Raw genomic sequence first — 26,848 nt, 5'->3', positions numbered from 1 at the left:
GTGTGCCGCATCCTGCAAATCCCGGAGTCCGACCCCTCCAACCTGCGGCCCTAGAGCGCCCCCGACACCCGGGGGGAAAGAGAGCGCGAGCGCGCTGAGCAGAAACAGGGAGAACGCCCCGAAGCCGGCCCATGGGGAGTGAGTGCCCCGCGCCGGCCAACACGACCGCCGCCCACACCGCGCCCGGCCTGTGAAGCCCAGGTAAGCGCCGAGAGGGGGCGCCTTTTGGGGTACTTGTAATGGGGGGTTTATGAGCCCATTCGAAGGTGCAGGAGGGGAGTAAAGTGCCGGTGCTACTCTGGACTGGACCTCACTTATTAACATGAAAAAGTTAAGGATGCCCAACTAAGGGGGCTGGACCGCGCGTAGGCTGCAACTCCAAAAATTCTTGGCGCCTCCACCAAGGCTCCGGTATATCCATCCCTCTCGGGGCTTCCTCGGGCCAGCCAAGGGGACTGCTGAGGGAGAGTGCAGCTGATCTGGTGCCACCTGTCATCCTGGTCCCTCGCATGCTTGTTCAATTTTCCCTCGCTTGCGTATCTCTGGGGCCCAGCCTGCTTTCCCCGCCTCCTTCCCTCCCCCCTCCAGACTGCAGTTAGCCGCGGTACCCTGCACTGTCGTTGGGTTTGGGCATCTCGACCCACCCTAGTCTGCAACCTCTTAATCCTTTCTCACGTGCTAGTCTACTCCTGCCCATGGGAGCCGAGATCCTAGCCCCCAGCAGTTGTCTTGGTACTCCGTTGGAGATGCCAAGAAACTAGAGCCCACGAAGGGGCAGAGTCACGCAGCCCAGGTGTAGGGAGAGACACCAGCCAGCAGCCCTGGCTAGCTGCCCTGCCCGGTGACTCCAGCCTGCCAGGCCTCAACATCCCAGTCTTGCAAGCCTAGTGGGGACTGGAGATGCGGTTGGCAAGGCAGCACCCCCAAAACCACAGACTGAGGTTTAGAAAAGACCTCTGGGTACCACTTTTACTAGTGCCACTTTTACACGCGGGTACACTGAAGCTGAGAGGAGAGATGATCTGCCGAAGGTCCTCATAGCAGGTGACACAGTGTCAGAGCCAGGATCCGGCCTCCTTGTCCTCCCAGTTTAGTCCTTCTGCGAAGCTAACCTTTTGCGGTCTTGCTTCCTGTCCATTTCCAAGCCTTGTAACCAGATTCCGACTTCCATAAGGGTAGAACCTTTCACCCTAGAAGTGACAACCTTCGGTTGAATTTGGACCTCCAAGTTCAGATAGGGGTCAGAAATTAGGAAAAGGTATCAGCTCCCTGCCATGAAGCAGAGTCCTTTTGGCCACGTGTAGAAGGCTGCTTTGTGCCCTGCTGTGGCCGGGCGCTTGCTTTACTGGTTTGAGCCACGTTGGTATTCCCAGGATGGTTCCCGTGGTAAGATATGTGGGCCTAAAGAGCTCATGCTTTGTCCTTATACTCCAGGACCGCCCTGGGAGAGCCCCATGAGGGCAGGAGAGTGATGGAGAGTATGCCCAGCTTCCTGAAGGACTCGCCAGCCTGGGAGAAGACAGCCCCTGAGAACGGCATTGTGGGACGGGAGCCCGGTACCCCACCACAGGATGGCTTGCGCCATGGGGCACTGTGTCTAGGAGAACCTGCTCCCTTTTGGAGGGGCGTCCTGAGCACTCCGGACACCTGGCTCTCTCCTGGCTTCCCCCAAGGCTCCAAGGACACACTCTCACTGGTGGAGGGTGAGGGTCCTCGGAATGGGGAGAGAAAGGCCGGCTGGCTGGGCAGCAAGGAAGGACTGGGCTGGAAGGAAGCAATGCTGACCCATCCGCTGGCCTTCTGTGGGCCAGCATGCCCACCTCGCTATGGCCCCCTGATACCTGAGCATAACGGTGGCCATCCCAAGAGTGACCCTGTAGCCTTCCGGCCCTTGCACTGCCCTTTCCTGCTGGAGACCAAGATTCTAGAGCGAGCTCCTTTCTGGGTTCCCACCTGCTTGCCGCCCTACCTAATGTCCAGTCTGCCCCCAGAGCGTCCATATGACTGGCCTTTGGCCCCCCACCCCTGGGTATATTCCGGGGGCCAGCCAAAAGTGCCCTCTGCTTTCAGCTTGGGCAGCAAGGTGAGTGATGGAATAGAAGGGGTGCATGGGGTTCAGTTGTCCCTAGCCCTGAAGACAAACCCAAACACCGGGCAGCTCCAGCTCCCTGGCCCTTCCCTGCCCTGCCCTTGGGCCTCTGCAACCCTTGACTCACCCATACTTCTCCCAGGATCAGGCCTCAGAAACTCTCCCCGTGGAATGTGTAGACTTATCCTGGGGGCAAAGAGTGGGTGAAATGTGCTGTCCTCGCGGCCTGTTTCTGGGGCTCCTTCCTGACAAAGATGGGCATCGTAGTGCATGCCTATGAGGCAGCAAGATTGTCCCATGCTCTTTCCCCAAAACTAAAACACACAAAAGCCTATGTGGGGAATTCTCTAGTGGGCCCTGATGTCATTTACCATGCGAAGCATTAACCCTTCAGCGTCTGGATACTGGAGGAACTAAGAAAGCTTGGGAGAAGATCAAGGGGAACCCAGAGTAGTAGGGGAGCCCCCTGGGAGGGGCCACTCATCTGCCAGTGCATGAGTTCACCATTGACTCCTTATAGCTGTATTTTATTTTTAATAACTGCTACTGACAGTCCTACTTGTTCTTTCAAATGCTGAGAGCCTACAGTAGCATTGACTTAACCCTTTCTCCCTTTTTAGGGCTTTTACCACAAGGATCCGAATATGCTCAGGCCAGCAAAGGAGCCCTTGGCAGCTTCAGAGTCTGGGTTGTTGGGCTCAGCCCCTGGTGGGCATCTCCAGCGAGCCTGTGAGACAGAAGGTCTTTCACTTCACCAGAGGGATGGCGAGACAGACACTGGCAGGCAGCAGAACCTTTGCCCGCTTTTCCTGGGGTACCCAGACACTGTCCCTCGGACCCCCTGGCCCTCTTGTCCCCCAGGCCTAGTTCACACTCTTGGCAGCATTTGGGCGGGGCCAGGAAGCAATAGCCTTGGGTATCAGCTGGAACCACCAGTCACACCAAGATGCCCAACTCCTGGAGCTCCCACTCCTCTGGGGGGCTGTTGCTCAACCCACCAACCTGCCAGAGAGGGGGATCTTGGCCCTTGTAGGAAATGCCAGGACAGCCCAGAGGAAGGTACCAATGGGCCAGGTGAATCCAGCGAAGAAAGGAACAAGGCCAGCTCCAGGGCCTGTCCCCCAAGCCATCACACCAAGCTAAAGAAGACCTGGCTCACACGCCACTCAGAACAGTTTGAGTGCCCAGGTGGTTGTCCTGGGAAGGAAAAGAGCCCAGCCACTGGGATCCGGGCACTCAAGAGGGCAGGTAGTCCAGAGGTTCAAGGAGCAGTAAAGGGCCCAGCTCCCAAACGCCCATCCCGCCCTTTCCCAGGCACTGGGAGGCAGGGGGCCAGGGCTTGGCAGGAGGTTCCAGACACATCCACAGGAAGCAAGGCGGAGGCTGAGCAACAAGAGGAGTGGAGAGGTAAGGGAGTGACAGGCTACAGGGGCCCTGTTAAAGAAGGGGCAACGGGGCTGGGTCTTTACAAGGGACTGAAGTCGTAGGCCTTTGTGATGGGTCGTACTAAGGCAACAGGGTTCCTTCCTGAACCACCATAGTTCTCTGGTTCCTAGTGTTGGCTGCCACAACTTTCTAGTCACCTTTCTGGCCTCTTGGTGGCTTGTTGGGAATTCAATGGTGTGGTTTGGAGCAGGGGTTCCAGAGACAGTATCTGCTTCGTGACGTGCTGATCAGTACCTGTGACCTGAAGAAAGATACTTCACCTCTGAGAACCTTAGTTCCCGTATCTGTAGTAGGAGTAAAGATGCTCTCCCTACCTTATGAAGACTACAGAAGGAGTAAACGGCTCATCTGGACACGGACCATCTCATGGCATTTAGTAAACAATACTGCTCAATGCCATGGTTGTTTGCACCATAAATCCTGGTTTCGGCATTTCCTCTCCTGAAGGACCACTGCCAGCGTCTCTCGGCCCGCTGAATCGTGGAGACTCAGTTTGGACTTTCCAGCATGACAGCCTTTTGGGTACAGCATGGACTCTTCTGCTACACAGTGTCCTTCGCAGAGGGTTCCAGCAATTCTTGAGCCAGATTTGTTTCTGCAGGATCACCTCATTCTCAGCCTCTTGGACTGTCTCTATGACCTGACCCTAAGGCCCCTGCACCTGGTGTGGGTCTGTCTGCACCCTCCCATGCCTCGGCCTGGCCTGGGAAGCTGCTGGCCCCTCTGCCGTCTTGGGTTACAGCACCTGTGTTCGGTGTTGAAACTCTGGCCTTCTCACTTTCTCGTGCCCTCCATCTGCCCATCAGTCCATGTTGGAATCACCTCTTCAGAGTGTCCCACAGCCACTGAGCCTTTAGCCGACCTATTCAAAGTCTCTACTGGCTGGATTCTGCACTTGTACAAGGACCGTTGCTCAGGCTGTCCAAAGCTTTGGGTTGAACATGCTAAACCACCCCTCAACCTCCATTCCTGCCAAGGATATCTCCAGCTACTGTTCAGCCCTGTGTGTGTGAAACTTACACCTGCCTGGTTCTCTTTCGGGTTCTGAATTAGTCCTCACAAATCTGGGGACCAGGGGCTGAATGGCTGCACGTGGACAGGGTGGGTGCTGATTCAGGGCTTTGGCTAATACAAACCTCAGAAACCAGACTCCCTAAGCAGCTGTATTGTCCCCTCAGGACCCCAAGATGGCAGGACTGGCCTCCAGGAACCCAGGCTTCGGGATACATCTTGCCAGGCTCACTTAGCAGGTAGCACTCAGTGCCAGAGCTGTGCCCAGGCAGCTGGAGAGGTAGGAGCACTGACCAGCCACTCCCAGAAATCACAGAGGTGAGTGATGCTTCCCAACATCACAGCCAGCAACACCCCACCCTCACCCCACCGATGGCTTACTCCTCAAGCCCCTTTGCCTCATCTCCTCTCCAGGCTGCCTCTGGAAGAGAAGGAGGAGGAGGGTTCCTCTGCCAGCTCTGAGGAGGGAGGAGGGTCTGACCCAGAAGCCCCCCTCAACAAGGGCCTGGCCAAGCACCTGCTGAGTGGTTTGGGTGACAGACTCTGCCGCCTGCTGCGGAAGGAACGGGAGGCCCTTGCCTGGGCACAGCGTGAAGGTGAGCTGACCTCTCTGTGGGCCTGCTCCTACATGTCCTCCCAAACCCACGCATACTAGTGCTTCGGGGTTCCCAGACCTACTCAGAAGGGCTCCGTCCTTCTTTATTCCTATTCCTAACATGAACTCTTAGTCAACCCTGAGGTTTCTGGCCCTGGGGAGTCTAAAAACTTGGTTCAGTCTAGTTGTTTGGAGCTCGTAGAGAAACAGCCAGTACAAGAGTCAAGAGCCTGGAGGGTGGTGGGCTTCCAAGAGGTGAAAGGCAAGGAAAGCCTCTAGAGTGATGAGGCCCATGGGCCTGATGGGATGCAGGCTGAGGACACAGACTAGCCATTCAGCTGGGTCCTCAGATCCAGGTCACCCCGCTGCAGCTCTTTCTAGCAATAGTATGATCTTTGTAAACCACAGCCCTGGGCCCACATGTTACTCCTTGCATGGAAATCACTGGTGTCGCCATCTTACTCCGTAGAGGGCAGCTCCTAGTTTGTCTAGTCATAAGCCAGCTCCTATAGGGTCCTGCCACTCCCAGCCTGGGTTCCTGGCATGCATGCCACCCATCTTTCCCTTCCCGGATCACCAAGCTTGTCTGTCCCCTGGGGCCTTGGCACAAGCTGTTCCCTCAATCTTTAATGCCCTGTTCATCCCTTCCTACCTGATGGATAAGGACTTACTCATCCTCCGGAGCCACTTGTGAAGTTCCCCTGCCATGTCACCCTCATCTTTCCAATGCTGTCATCATTCTGTCTGTAGATTGTCTCCCTGAGTGGGGTGTGAACTCTGGGAATGGGATGTGACCTATTCCCGAGAAACTCGGAGTTGCCTGGGCGCACTTGGGACACCTTGAATGTGTGTTTGGTGGGGCCCTTTCCACCAACCAAGTCAGAACCTTGACTCTTAAAAAAAATCTATTCCTTTGGGTAAGAGCAGGAGTGGCCTCTTAGGGTTTCCTCTTTTAATCTACTAAGTCCCCAAAAGAAAGGCCACCTGAGTAGCTGCCTTGCCTTTCCATTTCGTAGCAGTAGGGCTTGGGGGGTGGGGAGCCGGATGGGAAAATGTGCTGGAAGTGGTGTGGATTAGAAGGACAGGCACACTGGGGAAATCCCTGGGGCGAGGCAGGGGGTGGGGCTGACCTGGGGAGCTGAGGCCACTACTGCCCTGGGAGTGTGTGCTGGAGAGGACGGCTTCTGCCTGACAGAAAGTTGTATAGAGTCTGAGGCATCGCTCCCTTCTGCTAGTGGCTCCAGGAGAAATTGCTCTCTGCCTCTCCTGTGTTTTTTCTTTTATGTCTGTGGTTCCCAACCTTCCTAATTCAGTTCCTCATATTGTGGTGACCCCCAACCATAAACTTATTTTCCTTGCTACAACATAACTGTAATTTTGCTACTGTTACCAATTGTGACGTAAATACCCGATATGCAGATGGTCTGAGGCAATCCCTGAGAGAGGGTCATTTGACCCCCAAAGGGGTGGCCACGCCCAGGTTGAGAACCGCTGCTGTATGTGGTCGCCCCACGGGGGCTGTGCGCTTGAGCCCCCTGACCCTGTTCTGTGGTCCCAGGCCAGGGGCCAGCCATGACAGAGGACAACCCAGGCATTCCACGCTGCTGCAGCCGTTGCTGTCATGGACTCTTCAACACTCACTGGAGATGTTCCCACTGCGGTCACCGGCTGTGCGTAGCCTGTGGTCGCATGGCCGGAGCTGGGAAGGCCAAGGAGAAGGCAGGTGAGGAAACACAGATTTGCTTTCTTAGGTTTGTTTTATTTTATGTGTATGAGGGCTTTGTCTGCATGTCTGTGTGTGCATCACATGTGTGCCTGCTGTCTGTGGAGGTCAGAAGAGTTGGGTCAGAGTCCCTGAAGTGAGAGCTACGGCCACAGGCGTGACAGGAGCTGAACCTGGGTCAACAAGTGCCCTTAACCACTGAGCCACCTCCCCGGTCCCTTTCTTGCCCACTCTTGAAAGAGGTTGAGGACCTGGGCACTGGGGGCATGAGTTCAGTTCTGACCAAGCAAACACAAGGACCTGCGTTCAGATGCTGCATTAAGTCTGGGTGTGGTGGCCTAGCACTGGGGGAATTAGAGGCAGGCAGATTCCTGGATCCCATTGGCCAGCCAGCCTGGCTGAACTAATGAACTCCAGGTTCAGTAAGAGATCTAGCTTCAAAGGAGAAGGTGAACACATTCATACATGCATGCATGCATGCATACATACATACATACATACATGCATGCATATGTGTGCATCCACACAAATGTGCACACACAGAAGTCAGGAACCTACTCTGTGCGGCTCACTTGGATCAGCTTCCACAATAGCACAGTGAAACGGGTGTGATTTTCCTCACTTCCACATATGAATAACTCAAGAGAGTATCATTGACCTGCTCAAGGTCCCAAAGCAAGTCAAGTCTTCTGACTCAGTCCCATCCTGTTCATGGTGTTCAGTTTTCACTCCCTTGGCTCAACTTGACTGCCTTGGATTTTGGAGTTTCTCAGTGTTCCAGGAGACATGGCTAAAATGAGTTCTAGAATCAGATACATTCTTATATGACCATCCTGGGATCTTCAATTAAAAATTTTTATCTATTTACTTATCGACCTATTTATTTATTTGTGTGTGTGTGTGTGAGAGAGAGAGAAATGCACACACACACACACACACACACACACATGCATGAGCCACAGCGCATGTGTGACAATCAGAGGACATCTTTTGGGACTCTGTTTTCTCCTTCCATCATGTGAGTCTTGGGAATCAAACTCGGGTCCTTAGGCTTGGTGACACACGCCTCTACTGCTGAGCCATCTCACAGGCCCCCACCTTAGGATCCTGCCAAGAAGGGCAGCATATGAAAATGCCTGCATCCCAAAAGCAAAGACATCTGTGTTGTTACATATACCCAAGCTTCCCAGCAAGCACTTGTGTGGCTTGCCGAACTCCTGATTTAAATACCATGCACTTGGCCTTCTTCCTTGACCTTAACCTGTGGTTACCTTGCTTTCTGGACCTGCAGCGCCTCTCTTCCTACCCCACAGGCTCTCGGGAGCAGCACACAGAGGAGTGTGCCCAGGAGGCTGGGCATGCTGCCTGTTCCCTGATTCTGACCCAGTTTGTCTCCAGCCAGGGTGAGCCATTGTGGAGGGGTGGGGCATGCAGTGGGTGGGGCCCGAGGGAGACAGTCATACTGTCTCGTTGTTCCTGACCCTGGTGACATGGTCTCCTGGTTGGTGAGGCCAGGCTACGCCATTTCCATCTCTCTTCTACACACTCAGCGTTGGCAGAACTCAGCACTGTGATGCACCAAGTCTGGGCCAAGTTTGACATCCGTGGGCACTGTTTCTGCCAAGTTGATGCCCGTGTGTGGGCCCCTGGGGATGGGGGTCAGCAGGTAAGAACCAGGGCATGGCCCAAGTGACAACCGCCAGTTGGTGGGTTCCATTATTGAGCAATGTGCATGTATATGACTGATCTTAGGAGGGGGCTGGCCTTCCTCTGTTGGTGGGAACGAAGAGAAACATAGAAGCTTGTGGAACAAGCTGTTTCCCACATTTCCAGGAAACAGGATCCTGATATTGACTTTAGCATGAGCCTTTTCCTTCCATACCCTGCAAATCCTCTCTCCCTGCTACCTAGAGTCCTGTCTCACTTAGTGTGTCTCCTAGGTCAGCCCTCGATGCTTTACCTCACTGTTGCCACCCCAGCCACGGGTCCTTTCTGGTTCAGTGTCAGCACACCTTCTCAGCAGCCCTGGTACCTCACTCTTGGCAAGCACTTTATGTGCACTGAAAAAATATTTTTATGAACTTTGTGGTTCTATGATGAAAGTTACTCACTTGAGAAGGGGTTAATTATGGGTATTTACACTTTTACATTTATTTATTTGTTTGTGAGAGGGAGCGGCACAGCACATGCCAAGCACACACATGGAGGTCAGAGGACAAGCTATAAGAGTTTGCTCTTTCCTTTCTAATGTGTGGGTTCCGGGGATTGAACTCAGGCTTCGCAGGCGCCTTCCCTGCTGAGCCATCTTGCTGACCCTATAAGGCTATTTCATGAACTGGACGTGACAGCACATGTCTTGGAAGGTAGAGAGGCAGGAGAAACAGGAGCTTGAGACTAGCCTAGTTAACACAGGGATATTATCTCATAAAAACCGAGTTCGTATGTAGCTCAGTGCCCGAGTGCTTCCCTGGGGTGCGTAAGGCCCTGGGTTCCATCCTCAGTATGGAAAAACAAAAGGTACATTTTATCGCTGTGTGGAGTTTGTGTTTTCAAAGGTAAGGTGTTTCAGCTTAGGTTAGCTGAGATTTGCCTTGACCTCCCCGAGTACAAGGATTACAGACATGTGCCACTACACCTGGATGAGAAGTACATTTTATATACCAGACACTGCCATGTCGATTATATAAAATTCAGAAAATGCAGACGAGTATAAGTAAGAGATAATGCTGGCCTCTTAAGTTGCCATCAACATTTTGACTTTTCCCAGTTGTCTGTGTACTCATTTGTGCCTGTCTTAACACACTGTTTAGACCATGCCCTATAGGGAAGAACGCAGCGGTTTTACTTTCTCTATTAACTCTACATACTGTAACGTTTCACTCTTGCAAACGACTTTAGGGCTTTACAAGAACACACTGTTGTTAATTCCTGAACATTAAATTCGGTTGTGTCTGCCAGTTTTAAAATCTCTGTTTTGGTTTGGGGTGGTGGTGGTCGATGGGTTTAACAGAAAGAACCAGCAGAGAAAACTCCCCCAGCTCCACAACCTTCCTGCAATGGAGATTCCACTAGGACCAAGGACATCAAAGAGGGTGAGTGGCTGGCTCCCCAGGCCCCTTGGATGGCGAGTGCAGGAGGGCAGTGGGGGAATAAAAGTCTCCAGGAAAAACCTGGCATTACTTTGGCAACCAACTCCCCTCCCTCTGCAACATATAGAGCAAGAGTCTCCGTCCTCAAGACAGGTGCCCGAACCCCTCCAGCCAGACCTCCTATTATTTATCTGTACACTCATTCGTTTATTGTATGTGTGACGACATCGGGTGTCCTGCTCGTCACTTTGTCTCACTCCCTTCAGACAGAGTTTCTGAACCTGAAGCTATGTTGGTGGCCAGCAAGCCTCAGCAATGCTCTCCCATTTCTGAGCCACCCCCTCCCCAACCCAAGAGCTGAGGTAGCAGGCGCGACCACACCCATTTTTGTTGATGTTGTTGGTGTTGGGGATTCGATCTTAGATTCTCATGCTTACACAGAAATGCCGTGTGCTGTCTCCCAGTCCCAGATTCCCACTCTGAGCCGCTTCTCTTAGAGGCTCTGCAACTCTGTTTAGGAAGGCTATGGCGGGGTGACACACAGACAGAGTGCAGTTGGGGTGCTGCTGGCTTGGCTGGGGGATGAGAGGACATCTTTTTTGAGGTAAAGATTAAAGGCCGAGCAGAAAGTCGCTCACCATTTTCTTCTTCAACAGAGACCCCAGACTCCACTGAGACCCCAGCAGAGGACCGTGCTAGCCGATCACCCCTTCCTTGTCCCTCTCTGTGTGAACTGCTGGCCTCTACTGCTGTCAAACTCTGCCTGGGGCATGAGCGGATTCACATGGCCTTTGCCCCAGTCACCCCAGCTCTGCCCAGTGTGAGCAAGGGCTCAGAGGGAGGGCTAGGAGCTGAGGACAAGAGACTTGGTGGCCATCCCTACGTCGCCGCTTAGGTTCTGAGCCTTCTTGTCCCTCCTGCCACCCCACAGGATGACCGCATCACCAACATCCTGGACAGCATCATTGCTCACGTAGTAGAACGGAAGATCCAAGAGAAAACCCTGGGGCCAGGCCTTCGAGCAGGGTCGGGCTTGCGCAAGGGCCTGAGCCTGCCCCTGTCGCCAGTTCGATCGAGGCTGTCTCCTCCTGGGGCTTTGCTGTGGCTGCAGGAGCCCAGGCCTCGGCACGGCTTTCACCTCTTCCAGGAACACTGGCGGCAGGGCCAGGTAAGCTTGGCCTGCCCCTCCCTTCCCAGTGCTATGGCCTTACGTGTTCCACATGGTCCTGGTCCTCAGACTCAGGGTATCCTGGTGTTCAGAGGGAGCTGCAAGATTCGTCTCTCCCAAGCCCCTCCCCCACAGTTCTAGAGCTGTCCCAACATGCCCCAGCCTGGCTGCTATGGGTTCCCCCATCATTCTGTGTACTTCTTTTTTCTTCCCCTCAGCCCGTGTTAGTGTCGGGCATCCAGAAGACGCTGAGAGTTAGCCTGTGGGGAATGGAAGCTCTTGGGACACTTGGTGGCCAGGTGCAGACACTCACCGCCCTTGGGCCTCCCCAGCCCACAAGCCTGGACAGCACAGCATTCTGGGAGGGATTCTCTCACCCTGAGAGTAAGTATTCCTGAGGGGGATAAAGGAGCTGGGAGCATGCCCCTGAGGGGTCAAGGATCAAGGGAACCCTAGAGTAGCTCTGGAGGCAGCTGGAAGCTGGGTTCGAGGTAGAAACTGAACTTAGGTATGGCTGCCATGGGGATAGGAAGGAGTCTCTGGGACGGAAGGTTCCACCTCGGGTCACTGACATCTATCTTTTCCCTTAGCACGTCCAAAGTTAGATGAGGGCTCTGTGCTCCTGCTGCACCGAACCCTGGGGGACAAGGATGCTAGCAGGTATGTACAGTACCAAAGACTAGCCCTGTCTCCCAGCCACCAGGAGACTTCTCCCTACCCCTCACCCTTGATGTCCAGGCCTTCTAAAGGGGCTTAGATTGTAAGTCTAACTGGAGTGGTGGACAGAGAGGGACAGAAGGTCTCTCTTTGTGGGAGTGATAGAAATTCCCAGGGTGATGGATTCTGCCCTCTGGATGTTACCCCAGCAGTAGGAAGCTATGATGGGTCTCAGGTATCTGAACTGGACTTGCTGTGCATAATTCTCCTCCCCAACCCCTCCCCCCAGGGTGGAGAACCTTGCGTCCAGCCTTCCACTCCCAGAGTACTGTGCCCACCAAGGGAAACTCAACCTAGCTTCCTACCTCCCCCTGGGCCTCACCCTGCATCCTCTGGAGCCCCAGCTCTGGGCAGCCTATGGTAAGTGCCCTTCCACTCCCGTCTGCTCCCTACCTAACATCTTCGGGCACATGAGCATCTGTGCCTTAGGGCTGAGAATCTGTCTCTTATTTAATCCCCAATTGTCCTCACTCTACCTCCGTGCAGGTGTGAGCCCACACCGTGGACACCTGGGGACCAAGAACCTCTGTGTGGAGGTGTCTGACCTAATCAGTATCCTGGTGCACGCTGAGGCACAGCTGCCTGCCTGGCACCGAGCACAGAAAGGTAAGTCCTTGGCTGGAGACACCAGTCAAACTGGCAGCGATAATGTGTGACCCTGGGCTCACCTGGGTCTTCTTTCTTCTGCAGATTTCCTCTCAGGCCTGGATGGGGAGGGGCTCTGGTCTCCAGGTAGCCAGACCAGCACTGTGTGGCACGTGTTCCGGGCACAGGATGCCCAGCGCATCCGTCGCTTTCTCCAGATGGTGAGGAGGGAGGGAGCCCAGAGCCCACCCCTTGTCCCTACATAACCAAGATGTTCATGCCCATCTCTGAGTGTGTTCCCATCTCCTGTGATCTTGCAGCTTACCCTAGGCCTAAAGGCGAGCTAGTCAGACTCAGGTAGAGGTGCAGAGAGAGAAGGTTAGACATGTGATTTTTCTGGTGGGGCTCAGAGAAAGCAGAGGATGTAGCAGGGCAGTCAGAATCTAGTGAGGAGATAAAGCATTAACTGTAGAATGGGCACTATGTTAAGGGCCTTGGTGCATTGTCTTGGTTAGTGGGTACCCTTCTCCTCTTCCTCACTCCTGAGCTAGGCAGGGACAGCTACTTTACCATTTTATGGATGGGAAAACATTTATTCCAACTCTAGGTTACTACCCTGTATTCCTCCTGGGAACAGGAAGTTTCTCTTCCCTTCCTGGGCTCTGGGGCTAAGAGACTGGCAAGCAGCTGCTCCCCTTTCCTGTAGTTCATACTGTGAGGAGAGACCTCTAGGGGAGGCACTGGCCATGAAGAGGGCTGAGGGAAGAAGGCAGAGGCACATTCCTACCAGGATAGGTATCTAGTGGTAGAGGTAGGGAGAGAAGAAGGTAGAAAACTCCAGAAGGACAGGGGGAGATGGGAAGCCAGGGCTAATAAAGATATAGCAGGCAGGATATGGTAGTTCTCAGACAGAAGGTCATGAGCTCGAGGGCAGCCTAAGCTATATAATGAGACCTTGTCTCAAAAATAAATAAATGAGAGAGGGAGGGGGGCTGGGATTGACATGTGAAGCAAGATTGTTTCTAATTTAAATTATAAATAAATAAATGAGCCAAGCATGATGGTCTCTGCCATGTGAGAGGTAGAAACAGGAAGACCAGAAGTTCAGGGTCATCCCCAGCCTACAGAGTTACTTTGAAGCCAGCCTGGGCTACATGAAACTCCTGTCTGCAACTTCCCCCTGACTACCACCACCAAAACCGATAATTCTAAGTAAAATAAATAAGTGGTTAAGGTGGGCCTGGTGGTTTCAAAGTTCAGCTGAGTCCCAGTTATCCTACAGAAAAAGACCTGTCACCCTTGCTAAGGTACGCACAAACATGCAGGTATCGATGTGGCATTGCCCGCCATGCACTGTCCCCGGCACACACATCTGTAGATGCACATCCAGATGCTGTGACATGCAGAGGGAGCTGACACCAGCGCCATCACGAACAGATGGCCTCGTCTGCTCTGGGTGTGGTTGGCTGTTGGCAGTCCCATACGGCCCAGTGGGGTGACTCATGGGGAGGTCTGAGGGGCACTTTCTCACTGGGTGGCCTGTTACCACCATAGCCTCAGGATGGACTTGAATCTTTGGAACCAAGGGACCTTGGCATCCTCCTGGGTCTCCTCTAGGGGATGTGGCTCACAAGCCCCCAACTCCACCCCACCCCTGCCAGCACACTCTCAATTCAGGGGCAATAGCTGAAGTCCTAGCTGAGGGGGTGGGTTTAGCTGGTGGCCAGTTGCAGCATGGTGCTGGCCCTCACCTCTGCAGGTGTCCCCTCCACTTGCCCCTGACTCCGCCTGGATCGATGATGGCTCCCATAGCTGTGCCTGCTGCAGGGGCCTCAGCCTGTCCACCCAGAGAGTCAGAACTTCTGTGTGGCCCTGCCTTTCCTGGATCCCAGATTGTGTCCCCGGGGAAGCTACCAGTTTCTCCACAATTTGATTTATAATGCAGGCTATTTACAAGCACTTAAGAATTCCTTGTGAATACAGTTATGAATGGGGCTTGTGTGGGACATCTTCCTGGGTTTGGAGAAAGGGACCGCTGAGAGAGCCAGTGGTCAGGCCAGGGTCACAAAGGCTGTGAAAGGCACATCCTAGGAAAAGCAGAGATTGAGACCCTCCTCCCCAGCAGAGATTGAGATCCCTCCTCCCTAGCAGAGATTGAGATCCTCCTCCCCAGCAGAGATTGAGATCCCTCCTCCCCAGCAGAGATTGAGATCCTCCTCCCCAGCAGAGATTGAGATTCCCTCCTCCCCAGCAGAGATTGAGATCCCTCCTCCCCCAGCAGAGATTGAGATTCCCTCCTCCCCAGCAGAGATTGAGATCCTCCTCCCCAGCAGAGATTGAGATCCCTCCTCCCCAGCAGAGATTGAGATCCCTCCTCCCCAGCAGAGATTGAGATCCCTCCTCCCCAGCAGAGATTGAGATCCCTCCTCCCCAGCAGAGATTGAGATCCCTCCTCTCCAGCAGAGATTGAGATCCTCCTCTCCAGCAGAGATTGAGATCCCTCCTCTCCAGCAGAGATTGAGATTCCCTCCTCCCCAGCAGAGATTGAGATCCTCCTCTCCAGCAGAGATTGAGATCCTCCTCTCCAGCAGAGATTGAGATCCCTCCTCCCCAGCAGAGATTGAGATCCCTCCTCCCCAATAGATTGAGATCCCTCCTCCCCAGCAGAGATTGAGATCCTCCTCTCCAGCAGAGATTGAGATCCCTCCTCCCCAATAGATTGAGATCCCTCCTCCCCAGCAGAGATTGAGATCCCTCCTCCCCAGCAGAGATTGAGATCCCTCCTCCCCAGCAGAGATTGAGATCCCTCCTCCCCAGCAGAGATTGAGATCCCTCCTCTCCAGCAGAGATTGAGATCCTCCTCTCCAGCAGAGATTGAGATCCCTCCTCTCCAGCAGAGATTGAGATTCCCTCCTCCCCAGCAGAGATTGAGATCCTCCTCTCCAGCAGAGATTGAGATCCTCCTCTCCAGCAGAGATTGAGATCCCTCCTCCCCAGCAGAGATTGAGATCCCTCCTCCCCAATAGATTGAGATCCCTCCTCCCCAGCAGAGATTGAGATCCTCCTCTCCAGCAGAGATTGAGATCCCTCCTCCCCAGCAGAGATTGAGATCCCTCCTCCCCAGCAGAGATTGAGATCCCTCCTCCCCAATAGATTGAGATCCCTCCTCCCCATCTTGAGTGTCTTTTGCTCTAAGCTCCTTCCAGCCCAACCTGGACCCACATCCCTCCAACCTCCCCAGCCCCCTAGCCCAGCCCCCCTACCCTCCCAACCCCCCACCCCGAGTCCTTTACTACCAAGGCCTCTCCTACCTCTTTCCTCTTCTGCCTGCCCTTCAAGACAGCTTCAGCATCCCATTGCAGCTGGTCCTCCAAAGAGAGCACAGCCTTTCCTCTCTTGAATGCCTGCCTTCATTCCCATGGGTATTCATGTTTCTTTCTCTCCTGTCAGGTGCGCCCAGCTGCAGCAGGGACCTTGGAGCCAGGTGCCCCAGGCAGCTGCTACTTGGATGCAGGATTGCGGCGGCGTCTAAGGGAGGAATGGGGTGTGAGCTGCTGGACTCTACTGCAAGCCCCTGGAGAGGCGGTGCTGGTCCCTGCTGGGGCACCCCATCAGGTGCTTCCCTGGTGGGTGGGACCTAGCAGAAGATCAGAAGGAGCAAGAGGTCACAAAGCATCCTCTCCCTGACAGAAAACTAGGCAGGGCAGGAAGCCATGGAGATGGCAAGGCTGAGGGTCTTCAAGTCTTCATAGCTATGTGGGACTCCCTCCAGAGATCTGGTCTAGTCTCAGCCAACTCACTCAGCACTTCAGCATTCCTCAGGTCTTGTTCTGGCCACACCCGTAGGGATGCCTGGTACTGTAACCATGGTTACTGCTTCCTGAAAATTGGATGAGAGAGTAGACTTCTGTGGTCAGAGGGAAAGTATGGCTTGAGCCTCAATTCACCCTCTTCCCTTTGTCCCCCATGGCACAGGTGCAGGGCCTGGTGAGTACAATCAGTGTCACCCAGCACTTTCTGTCTCCTGAGACCTCTGCCCTCTCTGCTCAGCTCTGCCACCAGGGAGCCAGCCTGCCTCCTGACCACCGGATGCTTTATGCCCAGGTGAGTGTGACACGGCTAGCAGGCTAAGTGTGCTGCTGCCCCCCACCCCCCCACCCCCCACCCCCTGTCTCCCTGAAGCATGGCCTCAGTAGGCAGGACAGAGCTATCTTAACTGAGTGGGCCACTAGCCTATCAGTGCCTGATAAAGGTGTCCTTGAGAAGGGCAGGGGGCTGGGACATGATTGAAATTCTGTTGTTTTTTTCTTTTTCCTAGATGGATCGGGCTGTGTTCCAAGCAGTGAAGGTGGCTGTGGGGACATTACAGGAAGCCAAATAGGGGATCCTGGTTCCTGCAGGGGTGGTGGGCAGGTAACCAAGTGCTCAGTCTTTGTATAATTTCAACAAGGAATGGTACTGGGGAATTTAGAGGGTGTGGTCTGTCCCACAAATATCACTTCAGGTGTAAGCAGGGAACCCCGTTCCTCACCTTGGCCCCGGCCCTAAAGGGAACAACTGTAGCACCACTGAAGTGTACACCTGCTCCCCCATGGACTTCCTCTCCATGGTATCAGGTTTATGCTAGGGGTGAATGACTCCCTCCAGCCCGTGTGCTTCTCCCCAGGGGATGAACACCCTTCCTTGGGGAAGCTCGGGCATTGTTTTGGCTTTATCAGCACTCCCTTCTGTTGCCTCATCCTGTGCTGTCCCTGGGTCCTCAGTTACACTACCGCTCACACCGTCCACACGGAGCTCCTGAATAGTCCTCCCGACTATAGGTCTGCTGGATTGGGAGCCGCAGAATTCTTCCCTCTCAGAGGAGCTGTGGAGTTAGGGAGGAGATGGCCTCAGTTAATGGTCCAGGGTGGCGGAGGGACCGACATGAACAGTGCCACTGTGGTCCTGCTTCTACCTCTCTGCCTCCCAGCCTGTATTAAAGTCCGTTGTTTGGTGACTGCTGCCAGCATAGGTTGGCCTTACTCTGCCAACCAGGAGGGCTGGGGAGAGAAGGCAAACACAGAAATCTGCTCTGGAGCGGAGACCCGGCAGACAGGGACAGGGGCCCTGGTGACAGAGACCTCAAATACCACTGCTAGATCTTTGGGAGGCCTGGACCCCTAGGGCTTTCTGGGGACTGAAGATATTCCTGACCGACAGCGGAAAAGGCAGAGTTCTAGGGGACAGCACTGAGATGGCCTCCCTGGGTGGCATCAGCCTGTGGAGATTACAGATCCCCCTGCCTCTGTCCCGCCTACTCTGTGTGCTCTGACCTGGAGAGACGGGAGAACCCTTGCTCAGCCCAGCTGCTCCTGGTGTCCAGGCCCTGAGACAGAGCTCTGCTGCCTCAGACAGCTGACCCCTACCCTGTGGCCCTTCCGGTAACGCTTTGCTGTCTACCTCTTCCCCTGTGTATCTCAACCGCACAAATGCGCCAGCTCTTGTTATACTTAACTGTTCCTGCTGTGGTTTGGGGATTTTTTTTAATTAAATAAACATTTTTATTATAAATATAACATCTGTTCAGAGCATTTAGAAAACAACCAAGTCATCCACAATCCCATCTTGATCGACCCAAGCATTGCTAGATTTGCTGTATTTCCTCCTGGTAATTTCTTCAGGGAATCTTGATTTCTTTCTTTTAAGCTATGTTATAGCTGGGTGTGATGGAACACACCTGTGAGCCCAATACTAAGGGAGGTGGAAAGGCAAGAGGATCAGAAGTTCAAGGCCAGCCTTGGCTACATTGTGAGTCTGAGACCAACTTGAGGTCATGAAACCCCATCTTAAAAAGAAAAAGAGTTAAGCTTTTCATTTTCACCCCCTTTTTGTGGGTTAAAAGGAGTGGGGAACTCTAGAGAACAGCCATGTTTTACTGTGTCCTTTTCATTTAATTTAAACCATCTCATTTAATCCCTGATGCTATTTTGAGGTACAGACAATCTATTTCCATCTTACAGAAGAAACAGGCAGTTTGGGGCTAAAGAAGTCACCCAAGGTTACCCAGCCATTTTAGTGGCAGAATGGGATTTGAACCAAGTTTGCTGACTCAAGACACCTGGCTTACATTCTAGTTTTAGTGCTTCATGGAGTTTAAAGACAGGCTTTTCTCCCTCCTCATGACGGTAGTGCTGATCTTGTTCCAAGTGGCACTGAGTGGCATGTTCTTACTTAACACTTTACTTTCTACAGCCTTGTCACCCTGAGCCCAAACTACAGGATCCTTCCTAGGAAAGATGCAACACTGAACTTTGTCAGTTGGGGTGGAATGGCAGAGGCTTGTGGGCATTGGTCCTCCCTGGTCACCCCGCCCCCACCGTCACAGCTCCCTTGAGGGTCGATTTGGTTGGCTCTTAGAAACAGCTGCTGGACCAGTGCTCATTTATTCTCCGACTGGACCAAGTAGTATCTGACCCTGAGACATGGGGGTCCTTGGTTGGCACTGCTCCCAGCAGAGCTCCTGGGCCTCTGCGTTTGTCAGGGTCCCGGGCTCCTTGTCAACCTTCAGCCACACCACTGTGTCACACTCACCGTGACACCAGCCAAAAGGTTGGAAGTGAGCTCAGGGCGGTATCTCCATCCATTAGCTGCCTTTCCCTTTTTCTTATAAAGTTCTCCTATATTTTATCTTGAAATAATTATAGGTTTACAATAAAATCGCAAGTAGAGCACAAAGAGTGGTGTGGTAGCACATACCTTTAAACCTCAGCGCTTGAGAGGTACAGACAGGCAGAGCTCTGTGAGTTCAAGGCCACCCAGGGTTAAATAGTGAGACCCCGTCTCTACAAAAATAAACAAAACCCTCAAAAAAAACAAAACAAAACAAATATAGCACATAAAGCTTTCAGTTACTGCCCGGGCAGTGGTGGTACACTCCTTTAATCCTAGAACTCAGGAGGCAGAGGCAGGCCAATCTCTGTGAGTTCAAGACCAGCTAGTTCTACAAGAGCTAGTTCCAGGACAGCCTCCAGAGCCACAGAGAAACCCTGTCTCGAAAAACAAAACAAACAAACAAACAAACAAACAAAAAAAGACCAGCCTGGTCTACAAAGAGAGTTCCAGGATAGCAGAGCTGTTACATAGAGAAACCCTATCCTGAAAAATTAAGGAAAAAAAAAGTTTTGGTTTTCATTACCTTTACCTAGTGTCCATTAGTAGGAATATCTTATACAAACATAGTGCTTTATCACCACCAAGACCTTAACTTTACTATAATCCTTTCCCGGAAGCCACAGCTTCATTAGAATTTCCCCAGTGTTCCCCTGAACACCCCTTTTGTGTCCCAGAGTCTAGAAATGCCAGTGTCTGATCTACACTATGACTATGACTCCAGGGTCTTTCAAGGAGCTAGCAGTCCAGATCCCAGGGCCCATCCTCCTACTGCCCTCCTAGTGGATCTCTTCTTTGTCAAGGGACAGGACTTGCTACATTGTAAAGGACTCTAGCATCCCAGACACCCTTGCCTCATCCTGCCTGCCCAGCCCTGTCCCAGAGTACCTGCCTCTGCCTACTTCAGATCTCTGTGTTCACAAGGTCGTTTACACATCTGCATGCCTGCACCCTAAGATGGCTTGCTCCCATAGGTGCTGGAAAGCTGTACTAATCAGACTATGTTTGTCCATGGCTGCCCACTCCAGGAGTGTCCCACCCCCACCACAGGATAGAAGACATACTTGGAGGGGTGTGTCTGTCTCAGTTTCTTGCCCTGTCACATGATCCCCTTTATGTCCAGGACTCACTCACCTATCCCTAACCACTGGTCTTTTCCCAAAGGTCTTAAGAAATCCAACCTTTTTTGTTGCCAGGCAAAAAAGGACTGGGAAGGACTGCACTCTCTAAAATGTCTTCTGTGTTTACAAGGGGCTCTTGGTGTTCTGTTGTTTCACTGTGGCTTATGACGAGGCAATTAGGCCCTCCGCAGCCTCGTGTTTTCCCCTTCCCCCATGGTAATGGGGGAATGGAACTGCGGTTGAGGCAGCCTTTGCTCTTCCAGGCAGTTAGGCTGTCTGCTGTTTATCTTAGGATGCCTCTGCTGCTCTCAGCCTGCCCAGACGTGACCTCACCCTCTCCCAAATCATCCCTGGGGGGCAGAAAGGAGTCTGTGACCAGTGCTGCCTCCACTTCACAGATGGGAAAACTGAGGAACTAAAAGATTGAACAAAGAGTAATGAGAGAAGAGAGTAAGGGGAGTACAGGAAAGGGAAGGGGAGGAGAGGGAAGGAGGGGAGAGGAGGAGAGGGGAGAAGAAGAGGGGAGGGGAGAGCTTAAAGCAGATTTGCACCCTGGGGCCTGATCTTGCCCCTCTGCCAATGACTGCAGTTACTTGGAGGTGGCCTTTAAATGGCCTCAAGCAAGCAGTGTTCAAGTACCTCAAAATACTGTGGCTACTAGGTGGGTCCCACCTCACCTGGGTGTGTCTCCGGGGAGTCTGCCTCAGCATCAGCGAGAACAGCTAGATGACCTGTCCCGTGGGGCTGAGATACTGGGGGTGAAGTCCAAGGAGCATAGACGCTTTTTTGTTTGTTTTGTGGTGCTGAGGATTGAGCACCAGGGCCTTATGCATACGGAGCTATACTCCCCAGTTTCACAGGGGCTCTATGGGCTGGCCTTTGTGTATCACCAAGTGTTATGGCTTTGCTATTCTAAGTGGAGAATAGGTGGGCTGCCCAGTGGTTGCTCAGATAGCACACACAGCTCTCCCAGGCCATCCTGGCCTCTCAACAACCAGGGAGGAGGGCTGTTTAGACCTACTCTACAGATGAGGACATTGAGACCAGGGCACAGAGAGAGCCGGCCAGCAATGACTGGATGTCTGGCTTAAACTCCAGAGCTTTGTCAGCGCCACCAAGCCACTGTCCCCCAAAGGAGGCGCACAGAGCCAGCAGGAGGGAGGGAGGAGGAAAGGGACAGCTAGGATGGGGTGAGGAGCCCAGACTTGGCCTGCTCTGTGGATTCCTCCCAGCTGGCCCTGCCTTCCTGTCCTGAGCCGAGGTTAAAGAAGCTCGGAGGAAAGGTCAGCCTGGGAGAGAAGCAGGAGCTGGCCAAAACAACCCACACCCTGTTCCCCATGGCCAGGCCCGGCAAGCTGGGTAGGAGGGCACCACCCCTGCCCTCTAAGGATGCAGTCTGCTGCAGAAACCTCGAAACTATGGCAAATGTATTGAGCAGGGGGATTTGATGAAGACTGCATCGCGGTCTCCAAACTCTTTTTCATCCCCTCCCACCCTTTTCTTTCACCCCTAGTCTTGACCCTACCAGCCCTGTCCCATCTCTCCTCTGAGCCTTGTCAATTACTTCTTTTGCCCAAACCAATCCTGCAGCTGCCTTTTTAAATGCCTGGGTCCATCGATCTATACAGATCAGAACGTCCCAGGCAACGTTATGTGCCCCAGCCACATGGCGTTCAGAGAATTTGAACGAAGTCAGAAAGTTATTTGGGGCCTATTCGTCTTGAGCACTTCTCTAGTTCGTTTATGATAAAAGCTGGACAGTGGGAGCTAACTGCGGGGCCTAGGCTCCCGTAATGCCATCAGACGAGTGACGCCACCGACCCTAGTCGCCGCGGTGTTCAGCACCCTACAGGCACGATGACATCACCGTCGGAACCCGCGCAGACAAGTGCCTGCTGGGTGAATTAGCTAAGAGCTGGGAAGAGTGAGGAGTGAGCGACCGGTCGCGACTGAAACCCCGGAGAGGTGGGGGGGAGGGGCAGAGGGCGTGTCCCCGGAGCCCCGCCCCCCCTCGGTAACCGCGCGAGCTGACCAATCCGGGCAGGCCGTGGTGACGCGCAGCCTATCAGCAGCCCGGTCTCTCCTGGAGGTTCCGCGTTAGCCTTGGTCCTCAAGGCAGGGGAGGGGGCGAGGGGCTCAGTGGTCCGCCGCCGCTGAAGTCCCCGCCGCCTGCCTCCGGGGGCCTGGCGAGTCCAGGGTTACCACCTCCCTGGAGACTTGATGGCCTCGGAAGGCCTGGCGGGGGCGCTGGCCACCGTGCTGGGGGGCAAGGGGTTGCTGGTGCAGAGCTATGACTCGGAGCCGGCTGGCAAGCCGCTGTCGCCCGTGCGGCTGCGGAAGAATGTCTGCTACGTGGTGCTGGCCGTGTTCCTCAACGAGCAGGTGAGCGTCCGGCCGCCGGCCTTCAGCTGGTCTCGGGAGCGCGCCGCCAGCCCTGGTGGGAACAGGCGAGCCAACGGCCGCTGCCTGTGCGTGGTGCTTCCTAATGTTGCAAAGCATTCTCTCTCACACTAGCTGCTGAGCTGAGATCGTCCTTGTAGACTACATATTATAAAGAGGGAGAAGCCGAGGCCCCGGGGCGGTTTGTCTCATCCACTAGACCTCGCCTTCACTAGCAGAGGCCTGCAGTTATGCCTCCTTCCTGACCAGGAATCTGGCATGGTGCCTGGTTTACTGAAGGGTTTCCTAGAGCCTCCCGGCCTCACAGATAGTTATAGGGAGCTTACACGCAGGTCTCCGATCCGACCCTCTGGGAGGTTTTGGGTTTTGGGTTTTGGGTTTTTTGTTTGTTTTGTGATCGTCTCTGTAAAAACATCCTGGCCAAGTAGGGATAAGTGGTATAGGGGCAGAGCTGAGTTTCAAAGCTCAGACCCTAGAGAGTGGGGACCTGACACAAGCTGTTTGTAAAACCTACAGTGAACAAGAGAGCAGCAACATTGTGGCGTAGGTATGCGTCAGTATTGAAGTGGTGGCAACCTTCAGCATAGGGCCTCTTTGGAGCAATGCCCAGGGACCTCAGCCCTTTCCTACTACATAAATCCCTCTGAATCCAAAGTTGCATTACAGCCAAGAGGAGGCAGCCACAGCACTCAACCACACCAGGCTCCCGGGGACCCAGAATCCTGGAGGGAGCTTTGGGCCAACATCCATCCAGCTAAGGGCTGCTCTTCTGAAGCCCCCAGACTGGCTGGATAAACGTGAAGATTGTCTTGCTTCTCTCTCAGGATGAGGTGCTAATGATCCAGGAGGCCAAGAAAGAGTGCCGGGGAACCTGGTACCTCCCTGCAGGGAGGATGGAGCCTGGGGAGACCATCGTGGAGGCCATGCAGAGGGAGGTGAAGGAGGAGGCTGGGCTGCTCTGTGAGCCAGTGACACTGCTGTCTGTGGAGGAGAGGGGTGCCTGCTGGATCCGTTTTGTATTCCTTGCTCGACCCACAGGTACAACCCACCCGGTAGCATTCTTAGTTTGTTCTCCTTAGCCAGCCATGCTGTGGCCTCTGCAAATTGCCACTGACCTATTACAGGCTAAGAGCTTGGGTGGGGAGTCTCCCCCCTGGAATGCTTGGGTGGCTATTTACTCTCTCAGACTCAACACTTCTCATACTGGCCCTCTCCTCATCCCCCCCAAATCTCCCCTAGGTGGAGTTCTCAAGACTTCCAAGAATGCAGATGCTGAGTCCCTCCAGGCTGGCTGGTACCCACGGGTCTCCCTGCCCACTCCCCTTAGAGCCCATGATGTTCTGCACCTGGTAGAGCTGGGTGCCAAATTCTGCCAACAAGCCATGCACCCTCTCATTCTGCCTCAAGAGCTTCCCTGCCGTGTGGTCTGCCAGCGGCTGGTGGCCACCTTCACAGCAGTCCAGTCAGTGTGGGTGTTGGTAGGCACAGCGGGGACTCCACACTTGCCCATCACTGCCTGTGGCTTCGCTTCTGTGGAGCAAAGGGGTGGCATCAAGGCGGCCATCCTGCGGCTGCTACAGGAGTGTCTGACTATGCACAATCTGGCAGTAGAGACCAAGGGGTTGCTCGGACTGCAACACCTCGGCAGAGACCATTTGGATGGTCTCTGCCTGAATGTGCTAGTGACGGTGGCTTTTCGGAACCCAGGAATCCAAGATGAGCCCCCAAAGATTAGGGGTGAGAACTACTTTTGGTGGAAAGTATTAGAGGAAGACTTGCAAAAACAGCTTCTACACAGACTCCAGGAATCTTCCATCATCCCCCTGAGCAGATAGAAGTGCCAGCAGAAACTGAGCAGCCACCCTCCCTCTGTAGGCTGGAAAGAGGCTGGTAGTCTCACTGCACTGTGTGCAGGGACCCTACATTGAGCCCAAAGGGAGAGTGCCTTGAATCCAGTGCTCAAGGCTCAAGGCTTTCCGTTGTTCTCAGGGTACACAGTGCTTCTCTCAAAACAGTGAGAGGCTTTTTGAACCCCAAATGGCATCATCTGATTTCTTTGTCCACTTCGGTAAAAGTCGAATGTTGATCCATCCAAGCTCCTAGGACTGTAGAGGGGGATGGGACATGGGGAACTTGTCCCTCAGGGCAGAGTCAGCACTGAGTAAAAAGGTGTTACTTAACTTACATTCTGGCCTAAATGTCTGTGTGGAGATGTGGGGCCACTGTCCCACCCACAGCCACCCATGATTCACCTCACACACCGATGTGATGCAGGGGTGTAGGGCTTTCAGGGTAAGCAACACTGTTCACTGAAGCCTCAACCCACCCAGGCTCTCTTTAGCTTTTCTGTCCTGCCGGGTGGGTGTGGGACTTTGAAGTGACTACACCCCTAATAAAAGCACAGCTCAGACCTGTCCAGGTGTTGGAACAGTTTGGTCTGGTGACATTGCATGTAGGGCAATCAAGAGCTGAGAATGACACCTTGGCCTCTCAGCCCAAGTTTCTCTTTGAGCTTCTGGGCTCTGAGCTGTTTTCTTGTGCTCCATGGTCCTGGCGTTTTAGCTTTTTTCCTTTTTCTTTTTGCTTTTAGGCAGGGTTTCTCTGTGTTGCCTTGGCTATCCTGGAACTCACTCTATAGACCAGGCTCTCCTGGAACTCATTCTGTAGGCAAGGCTCTCCTGGAACTCACAGACATCTGCCTGCCTCTACCTCCTGTGTGCTGGAATTAAAGATACCACCACCACCTGGCAACTTTTTGTTTTGTTCAAGCCCTTGCCTCAATTCATGTAGCCCAGGCTGACTGTGAACTCTTATAATGTAGCTGGTGTTGACCTTGAGTTTTTCATCATCTTACTTCTCCAGAACTCAAGCACTTTAACCAACAGAGTTACATTCCCAGGCCATAACAGGATTGTGTTTTCTTGAGATAGAATCTACCCATAGACTAGGCTAGCCTCAAGTTTGATTCTTGAGTCCTGGGAATTTAGATGTGCCTTGGCATGCCAGTGCCAAGCATTGTTGTTATTACATTTGATGAAAACTCTGGGGCTGGAGAGACGGATCATCTCAGGTGTTTAAGAGCAGGTACTGCTCTCGCAGAGGACCTGAGTGGCTCATAACCACCTATAACTCCAGCTCCAGGTGCTCCAACGCCCTCTCGGGCCGTTGTAGACACTGCAACTCAATGTGCACATACCCTTCCACAGACACACATAATTAAAAATAAAAATTTTAAATGCAAACCAAAAGCAGTGGGGCAAAGGAAATGAATCATGTGTTGCTCATCACCAGAGATCCACCTGCCTCTGCCTTGCTGGGCAGTGGTGGTGCACACCTTTCATGCCAACATTCAGGAGGCAGAGGCAGGAGAATATGAGTTCGAGGCCAGCCTGGTCTATATAGCAACTTCCAGGACAACCAGCACTACATAGAGAGAGACTGTCTCAAAAAACAGAACAAGAAAAATGATAGTCTTTTCTATTCTTTCATTTTTGTAGTGCTGTGGGTTGGACCCAGGGTCTCACACAGTAGGTAAGCAGGCTACCTAATGGTCCCAACTAGAACTGAAACCCTTTTATTCAGTTCGGTGCTCCCCCTCCAGTTCCTACACATACAGAGAAGGGCAATGCCACTCACTCCCACTATCTAGCCTGGTAATTTTCAATCCTGGGCACACAGCACCATCACCCGAGAGCTCTGTCCACCCACTATACTGACTAAGCTGTTGAAGCCAGATAGGCGCTGGCGTTTTTTGTGTGTGCACACATACATGCACATTTGCAGAAGCCAGAGGAGGGTACTGGGGGGTCCTGCTCTATTGACTCCCACCTTCCTTTGAGACGGGGTCTCTCACTGAGCCGGGAGCTAGGCTGTCACCCAGCAAGACCCAGCGATACTCCTGTCTTCTTCACCTACAGTGCTAGGGCTTCAATGTATGTAGAGCCACACCTCACTTTACCTGGATGCTGGCAACTCAAATTCATGTCTTTCACCCACTGAGCCATCTCCCCAGCTTGGCACTGGTATCTCAAAAAGTGAGATTTAGAACAGTGGTTCTCAACCTTCCTAATGCTGCAATACAGTTCCTCATGTTGTGGGGACCCCCAACTATAAGCTTGTTTTTGTTGTTACTTCAAAACTCTAATTTTGCTGTTATAAATCATAATATAAATACCTGTTTTCTGCCGGTCTTAGGTGACCCCTGTGAGAGGGTCGTTGGACCTCCAAAGGGGTCTTGACCCCCAAGTTGAGAACCG

General features: G+C 53.2%; 2 protein-coding genes across 2 annotated transcripts; both read left to right on the top strand.

The window, feature by feature from the left end:
- The first annotated feature begins 62 nt into the window (after positions 1–62).
- Hr (HR lysine demethylase and nuclear receptor corepressor) lies at positions 63–17,978 on the top strand. The gene is made up of 19 exons (XM_005070992.4): positions 63–201; positions 1,435–2,083; positions 2,710–3,496; positions 4,714–4,864; positions 4,961–5,142; positions 6,700–6,864; positions 8,178–8,267; positions 8,415–8,530; positions 9,875–9,956; positions 10,610–10,773; positions 10,885–11,121; positions 11,340–11,505; positions 11,712–11,781; positions 12,068–12,198; positions 12,325–12,444; positions 12,529–12,644; positions 15,874–16,038; positions 16,399–16,527; positions 16,742–17,978. The coding sequence occupies exons 2-19, from the start codon at positions 1,472–1,474 to the stop codon at positions 16,802–16,804; spliced, it is 3,546 nt and encodes a 1,181-aa protein (XP_005071049.1). The 5' UTR covers positions 63–201; positions 1,435–1,471; the 3' UTR covers positions 16,805–17,978.
- Positions 17,979–22,269: 4,291 nt separating this feature from the next.
- On the top strand, positions 22,270–25,006 carry Nudt18 (nudix hydrolase 18). The gene is made up of 3 exons (XM_005070990.4): positions 22,270–22,574; positions 23,417–23,630; positions 23,832–25,006. The coding sequence occupies exons 1-3, from the start codon at positions 22,413–22,415 to the stop codon at positions 24,425–24,427; spliced, it is 972 nt and encodes a 323-aa protein (XP_005071047.1). The 5' UTR covers positions 22,270–22,412; the 3' UTR covers positions 24,428–25,006.
- Positions 25,007–26,848: the final 1,842 nt, after the last annotated feature.

The sequence above is a fragment of the Mesocricetus auratus genome, unplaced genomic scaffold, assembly GCF_017639785.1.
Source record: "Mesocricetus auratus isolate SY011 unplaced genomic scaffold, BCM_Maur_2.0 Super-Scaffold_2245, whole genome shotgun sequence".
NCBI lineage: Eukaryota > Metazoa > Chordata > Mammalia > Rodentia > Cricetidae > Mesocricetus > Mesocricetus auratus.
Note: the sequence above shows the minus strand (reverse complement) of the source record. Positions and strands in the feature narration are given on the sequence as shown.